This window comes from Haliotis rufescens, unplaced genomic scaffold, assembly GCF_023055435.1.
Source record: "Haliotis rufescens isolate VD_foot unplaced genomic scaffold, xgHalRufe1.0.p SCAF_22, whole genome shotgun sequence".
Taxonomy (NCBI): domain Eukaryota; kingdom Metazoa; phylum Mollusca; class Gastropoda; order Lepetellida; family Haliotidae; genus Haliotis; species Haliotis rufescens.
In genome coordinates, this window is record NW_025963913.1 from 4,786,841 (window position 1) to 4,794,542 (window position 7,702).

Below are 7,702 nucleotides of genomic sequence, written 5' to 3' on the forward strand. Positions count from 1 at the left end.
AACTACAGTATTAAATAAATGTGTTGAAAAAAAGCTTTCTTTGAATCTAGATCTTTGTATGCTTTTGAACTTACCTCATTAATAGTCAGTTTGACCCAAGATGTTGTCATAATGTTATTGCCTGGTCTAATTTTTGAAATTGTTTAATACTGCACAAAAATACTTTGTAACATAATCTTGCAGCAGTTTATGGAGTAAAGGTGATAGTGTTATTTTCTTAGTGTTTTGTTTGTGGTGATGTGTAGTGAAATGGGTTTTAACGTCGCGTTCAAGATTATTGCACTTATATAGTGATGTGCGTGTGCGCGTGCATGCATGCGTGTACTGGTCCAGACTCAATTCAGTTGTATAGTGCTAGCCCATTGAATTACCATTCTGCAGTTCAACATAAATACCCCCTTTAGACACAGTGTACTCTGAGGTGACCAGTCCTTGTTTTATCCCTGAGTGCCAGGCAGGGACAAACAAGTGCTATCTTTTCACGTCTTTTGATATGTTGCGACCATAGGATCGAACCAGTGACCTTTCACTCTTCAGGCAGATGCTCTATCCACTAGACCATGGAGGCACTACCACAAGGACATAATAATAATGAACACCCTGATTGTCTAACAATGCTTGAAATGTCCTCGAAACTGATAAAATCTTTTATCCTTTCAGCCAAAAAGCCCAAGAAAGGTCAAGCTACAGCAAAACAGCGACTGGGGAAAATCTTAAAAATCCACAAGATGATATTCTAGCCTTGTGCTGCTATAGTCGTGCCAGTACCTCATATTTGATATCCTGCCAGTGCTCAACTCTACATCATTTTCACCATTTGTACAGAGAAATAAGTTCATAATTACTGTAAATATGTACAGTGAGAACACAAGTCAACTTGGTGTTACTGTTATGTGTCAAGATCTGGTTATATATTCTTTCCATACTCATGATTCCTATAGAAACGTATGTAACTGTATACTCCTCTGTCTGTGTGAAGTCTGGTCATAGATAGCAAGAGAGAAAACAGTGTCATATATAGCAAGAGAGAAAACAGTCTGGCTTGGCCAGTTCGGAATAATTGGTGGTTTCTGGTAAATTGTGTAATTTTCCCATATCCTGATACCTCTTACCACGATGGACATTAAGGAATGCCAGCAACTGTTACCTGTGGTTGAATGTTTCTAAAAGAGGTTTTTGTATTCAGAGATGAAATAGTAAGATAGGGACATCATAGAGTCACACAGTCATAGTTGTTGCCAGAAACAACCGGTAGCACACTAATGGCAATAACCCAAGGTGCCAAGGCTTTATTCGTATCTAATTTCTTCAGATCAAAGTGAAGATTATTGTTGTCATCTTGAACTATGATATTAGGCTAGGATGTAAGATACATATGGGATCTCATGATGAAATATTTTAAGTTTAATTGGTATAGATGACATATATTATGTATTTACAAAGGTATATCATTTCAGAAACAATTTAAACAAATTCTGACCAAAATTGTTCGTAAGAACTATTTGAGCTCTGCGTGTTATTAAATTGACAAGTTTCAGAATCATCTAGTCATTATCATTCCTGATGAGAGTATGAAAATGAGTTTTGAATATTATAAAGTTGCAAAGTGAGTGTTTAGGAGGCTTGAGGATGTCCTTCCACCCAGGGGTTGTCAAGCAACATAGGACATCCACACGATGGGGAAGATTTAGTATGGAATGGATTTGTTCACCTGACTTTCCTAAATCCTTCACTGTCTCTGGGTTGTGTCCAGGTTAATCAACACTCATCTGACCACATTTCATCAATTGTCATTTTTTCGAATATTTAGGACAGTTAAAATGCAAGTCATCATAAGTGTCAGTAGTTTTGTTTTTCTTGGAAACTATGTAACTCTTCAACTCTACATTTTTATGAATATTTTCATTATTTTTTTAAGCATTATAATATATTTCCTGTAGTTCATTTCATACAAGTGTGTGCTCTTGTAACTTTATTTTTCCTTTTAGAAACTTAGCATCAACTTTATATAATACCTCTTGCCTTCCAAAGCCTTGCCAACGTTGGACTGATTGCCTTTTAATAACGAGGTACAAAGGTTGAAACTAAACATTTTCAAAATATTTTAATATCTAATATTACAATCAAGACGTCAATAAGAGAGGCAATAATTAGTTTTGTACAAATTTCCAGTGTTAAAGCTGTCATGAACATTGAATCAGTTTCCAATCATATCAGAATTGACACATAGGTGAGCATGAAGATAAAAGACCAGTGTTAGGAACTAATTTATTTATTTTGGAAATAATAGACCTTCTCCCACCTATAACAGGATCCAATTTACCAAGACTTGATAGAGTACAGACGAGGATATACACTTAACCATCCATTGCTGGCCAGCATGGTTCATTCATTGTACATCACACAAGACTACCAGTCTTTGTATGTGGCAGACAAGCTCTGCATTGCAATTCCCCCATGCAAATTTCATAAGCAGCAATATTTTGTTAATCAAATACAGTATTTACCCTGAAAGATATTAGTTCTTTCGCAGCTGTTGATGATCTCATGTCCATGTTCTCTGATTGATTTCAAAGAGTGGCGTTGTGGAGTTTCAAGAGAGTACTCTGTTACTGAGGATGTGTTACAATCTTTGAGTGGGGATGCTCATTATGGCGGAGCCCACACTAAGAATAGGAAATATATAGAGAAGTTTATGATGTGCTCCTTGTATACATGCTTATTTCTTTTAGCTTTAATTCTGCATTTGTTTCTTCCATTATTTGTACTGAGACATTGATTTTATTCTTGTTCAGTTTGAAATGTTGCTAGTTACAACTTTACAGGTTTTGTACATATTTGTGTTTTTCTACAGATGTAAATACTTAGGTGTATACAATTTTGTTTCTTGGTAATGAAGATTTGTTTTTTAATTATTTTCATAATTTTGAGTGAAGTCAGACACGATATGGAAAGATGTGCTACTCCAGTGTGTATTGTTTTCATCATTGACTGATCAGTTTCTAACAAGTACAGCAAGGGCATACAGTTCTCGATCACTAGACAGTGCTTGTGACCCAGGGGGATGACATTACTTCATCATTTCACATAGATTCCCCAGCAGTGACATTTATTTATTCAATTACATTGATATGAAGACTTTTCAATGCAGTGTCAGATATATTTTGATTATTGTTGAGAATATATGGATAAAGTTGCCATGTGTGTTATTAATTATGGAATTATGAACATGTTTTTTTAACAAAACAAATTTGAAATTAACTTTGACATGAAGTAAGAGATTTCATATTTTCTAGTTGATAAAGGATTGCCATTTACCTCAATCTGCTTGTTTTAGTAAAGCAGTAGAACTCAACACTGTTATGTAAGAATGTTTAAGGTGATTTAAATTTACCTATGTGTTGTGGAGATGTTTTATTCTCACTCCTTTGGCTGTACCTGTATCTAACTGAGATACTTATCCAGTTATGCTGGCTCCATGGTTATATTTTACATCAGATAATTTGCAAACCAAGAAACTGTAGACAGTGTTATCAGAGGAACAGATAGTGTGAGCACAAACATGTACATGCCCTGTCAGTGCAATATATAGCCTAAGGTGGCATAGATATACGTAATGTAAGGTTGTACTGGTTCAAGATGTTTCATCATACAAATGTATCCTACTTGTGCTGATTATGAAAAACCATCTCTTCAACAAACACTAATATTTAATGTTAGCAAACATGGTATGCACTTTACTGTTGTATTCTTTTGTTAGATGCGTCCCTGGCATTTTGACAATGGTACAAGTGGTATGACGATTGTAATTCATAGATAAAAGTTCAGATGTCTTACTGCTCGGATCACTTTGTGGAATAAGGACTGACAGCCTTACTGATTCTATTCCCTAGTAATTTGCCAGAGTTCTCTGGTAAAGGAAATGGTGCAGGTGCTTGTAACCCTGTTGGAACTCTTTGTTAGGTTGCTGTACATTGCTGTAAACATGTATTTATTATTGGTTCATCTCTGCTGAGCTGATCTTTACTACTAAGCCTGTAGTTGCAGACTTGACGTACACTGTTACTCTGGTGTTGACTTCAATGGAAAGGGTGGGCTGCACAGGTGCTTTCTCCTAGTGTCAGCCTGGACTATTTCAGGGAGCGTGGCTAGTTGCCCTCAATGATGTGTATAATGGTGACTTGTTGACCCATATGTCACACACATGTACAGGTTTACAGTGTAGTGTTACAATTCGTATTTACTCAACAGGTGGTTGTTACCAGGAGTCTTTAGTTTAGAAGAAAGAGTACCAACAACTGGTTTTTGAGAGACCACATACAATAACAAGTGAGAATATATCCGCAACATGGTTACTTGTTCTCACAGAACCTGTTGGGAGGGTTGTGAAGGGAGTATTTTTAAGCTTTGTTACTATTCCTATCTTTCAATCTTAAAGCTTTCTCAGTTTGTGCATCATGATGTGTGAGCTTTCTGTCAGGTCAAAGACAAAACTATAACAATACCATGCAAGTTCTATTATTATACACCCGACCTAAATGGGTGGGGGTATATAGTTATACCAAGGAATTCTGACTGTCCGTTCGTCTGTCCATCCATCCTTCTTAGGACATTTTGTGTGTGCATCCTTTAACTTGAAAACTACCAAATAGATTCTTTTCAAATTTGGTAAACAATTTCTTTACCTATGGGAGAGAGTTGATTTAGTATTTGAATTTTCTAAAGAAAATAAATACAGCATTTTGTCATTGTTTGGCAGGTTTTTTTTGTTGACCTATAACTTGAACACGACTTCTTTGATTCTTGTCAAATTTAGAGAACAGTTTCCATACTAATCAAAGCGGTGCAGTGCAAAATTTGATTTTGATATGTGTATTTTCTGAAAGAATGTGATGTTTTTCATATTGTGAAATTTGAAAAAGAATTTACGCCAACATTTGTGCGACCGATAACTTAAAAAGTACTTTATGGATTCTTTCCAATTAGGGGTATAGTTTCTGTACCAAGAGAAGAGGTGCAGTGTGAAGTTGTTTTCAATATTTGGATTTTCTGATAAAATACAGCTATATTTCATTATTATTTTTTAACTAAGAATTTGTTTACTGAAACATTTGTGCGACCTATAACTAGAAAACTACTAAATATATTCTTTACAAATTTAGGGAACAGTTTCCATTATAATAAAAGAGGTGCAGTACAAAGTCTTTTTTTTTTATATGTGTGTTTTCTGAAAAAATGTGATTTTATTAATGCTTTGACCTTAGAAAGGTGTCGGGGGTATTAGTAAGCCCTGCTCGCCTTTAGTCTTGTTACACATGGAATAACATGCTGATTCCATCAACTATAAAACATATGATGATAGTATTGTAAAAGCTCCAAGGATTGCTGGAACCTAGAAGCTGTTGAACTGAAATCTAGTCGGCAAACAGGTTACAGAATATTTGCTTGTTTGGAGACAAAGCTTTGTTTAATTGTGTTAAGTGGTCCTAGTGTAATATGAATGCTCAAGTTGTACATGCACACAAGTAACAAATGTAGTGGCTTCTCTTTCTCCAGGACAGTGGTGAAGGTTTCTGTGGTTGAGGGTGAGGGAAGGATGGAACAGTGTTCCAGGGACATAATGACATAAAGTGCCTGAGAATCATGACTGTGCTTTACGAGGCAGGTCATTAATCAAATACCTTAACACATGTGCACAGCAGTATTGTAAATCTGTGGTGTTATTTATTACTATTCTGTTGTCAATAGAATTGGAATCCCATTTATTGGTAGTGTAGTGTTCGTTTCTACATGCTTCCCAGCCAGAATGGTGTCTTTTCAGTCGCTAATCGTGTCCAACCCCATTGCAGAGATCCACGCACTGTCAAATAGAAATGTTATGTATACATGTAGAAATCATTGATCAAATGCAAGACCATCCTATGTGATAGTGACCAATTCAGACAACCCTGGCCTGTTACTGAAACTTTGAAAAGTGCCAATATAAAACTTCTCAAGGACTTTTTGTTGCAGGTGTATTGTTTCCAGTTTTGATACTTGGTTATTACTACTTATAGCTAAAATGAATAGTATTATGATAAAAATGCCTGCATGTTATTGGAAATCTGTGGGCTACTGTAACCTGATAGCAGCCCACATGCCCCCAATGACTCGCTTCTACCTGTGCTACTATTATGTGACGTAATTGGTGCCACGTTTCTTGTCTGTGACATCATCAAATATTATGTTCTAAGACGTTGCTATATGTAAATCAATTACCTCAGTTGCGAGGTTTTTATACTGCCACTAAACTTATGCTGCAGTTTGTTGTCTTACTGGTACTCCTTTTTGGATCAGGTACAAATTCTATCCATTTTAGCTATAATAACAGTAACATCAGTCTGTTCAACTGCCCTCCTTCATCGGGCAGTTAATGGCAGACTTGGGGCTTCTCCAAATGACAATGCCCTAAAGGATAATGCTACCCTTATATTATTTCTTCCCCGTATCAAGTATCAACTGGTGATCAAATTTTATGATTGCCAAACAGTATCATCTCATTCAGAATTTCATGCCTTTGGAAGCAATGTTTGTCCTCAGTCCTTAATGTGTCGCAAACATGGAACAGGCTTTGAGTATTAGCATATACTGAATCAGTCACCTAAAATGAAATAACATTTCAGTAATAACATAATATTAACACTATTGATTTTTAAAATGTATGTTCTTTAAGGGAGACAACTGTGATTGGACCATTGCCACTCCTCATATACCTCTCATGTTGACTTGTACAGACATCACCCTTGCGGCAGCATGTCATCGCCAGTTGTACACTGTATATAGTTTTGTAAGGCACTGGGATGGGTTGTTACAGATTGTGCATGTATGTGCCATTACATTTAAAAGATGGGGTATTTTGTTAGATTTCATATATTTTCTGTAAATAAAGCGCCACCTTGAAATAACTAATTTGGTTTGTTTTCTTTGAGTATTTGCATAGTCAAAGCTTTAACTCGGAAATATGTGGAAACGACCTTGAATGATGATCAGGTAATGCTGCTTGGAAGGATGGTGTAGGCTAGGTGTGTAAAGTGTCGCATTGTGCTATGCAGAGTTACGTCCCTTATGCCTGTCACAATCCTGGGATTGAATACCAGATAATAATTCCTTGGTTGTTCCTGAACACATAGGTATATTTTATATAATCTTATATAAAGTGCATCTGCAACTCAGATAATATACACGATTCCAAAAGCTATGATAGCTATATATTATGCTGAGCATGTCCAATGATAAATTTGTCCTGAAACCAGGGTTAGATTTTACATCAGAGCAGCCAGCGGGATGAATCTGCAAAATGGGTGAAAATAGAAATATGGTGAAAAATCTTTCCAGCCATTTTTTACCCTTAAAATAAACTTTTCTTGCTTGGAAACGTCTTTAGTCGTATTGTCTATATCATAATCTGATCAATAAGCTAAAAAACATAACCATACATGAGCACAAGCGACATAACTTAGGGCTCTCTCTCTCTCTCTCTCAATGATGGTTCCAAACCTTAACGCCATTCATCTAATACACTTTCTCAAAATGTCATAACTTAATTCTGTAATTCAAGAAGCCGTACGTCAGACGTTAGAATATTCTAGTCGATTTGTACATTTTGAGAAATTAAGATTTAACCCTACACTATACTTTCAATGTAATGCGAAAGCAGCCAGCC

The 7,702-nt window shown here is 36.0% G+C and overlaps 1 protein-coding gene across 3 annotated transcripts in view; it reads left to right on the plus strand.

Moving 5' to 3' along the window:
- LOC124136309 (lysine-specific demethylase PHF2-like) overlaps nt 1-6,944 on the plus strand; it is a 42,088-nt gene extending 35,144 nt beyond the window's left edge. For all 3 annotated transcript variants that reach the window (XM_046502197.2, XM_046502199.2, XM_046502198.2), the window contains one exon: nt 661-6,944. In XM_046502197.2, the coding sequence (XP_046358153.1) occupies nt 661-740 (80 nt within the window). In that variant the 3' untranslated portion in view covers nt 741-6,944. The remainder of the gene's footprint in view (nt 1-660) is intronic.
- The last annotated feature ends 758 nt before the right edge of the window (nt 6,945-7,702 follow it).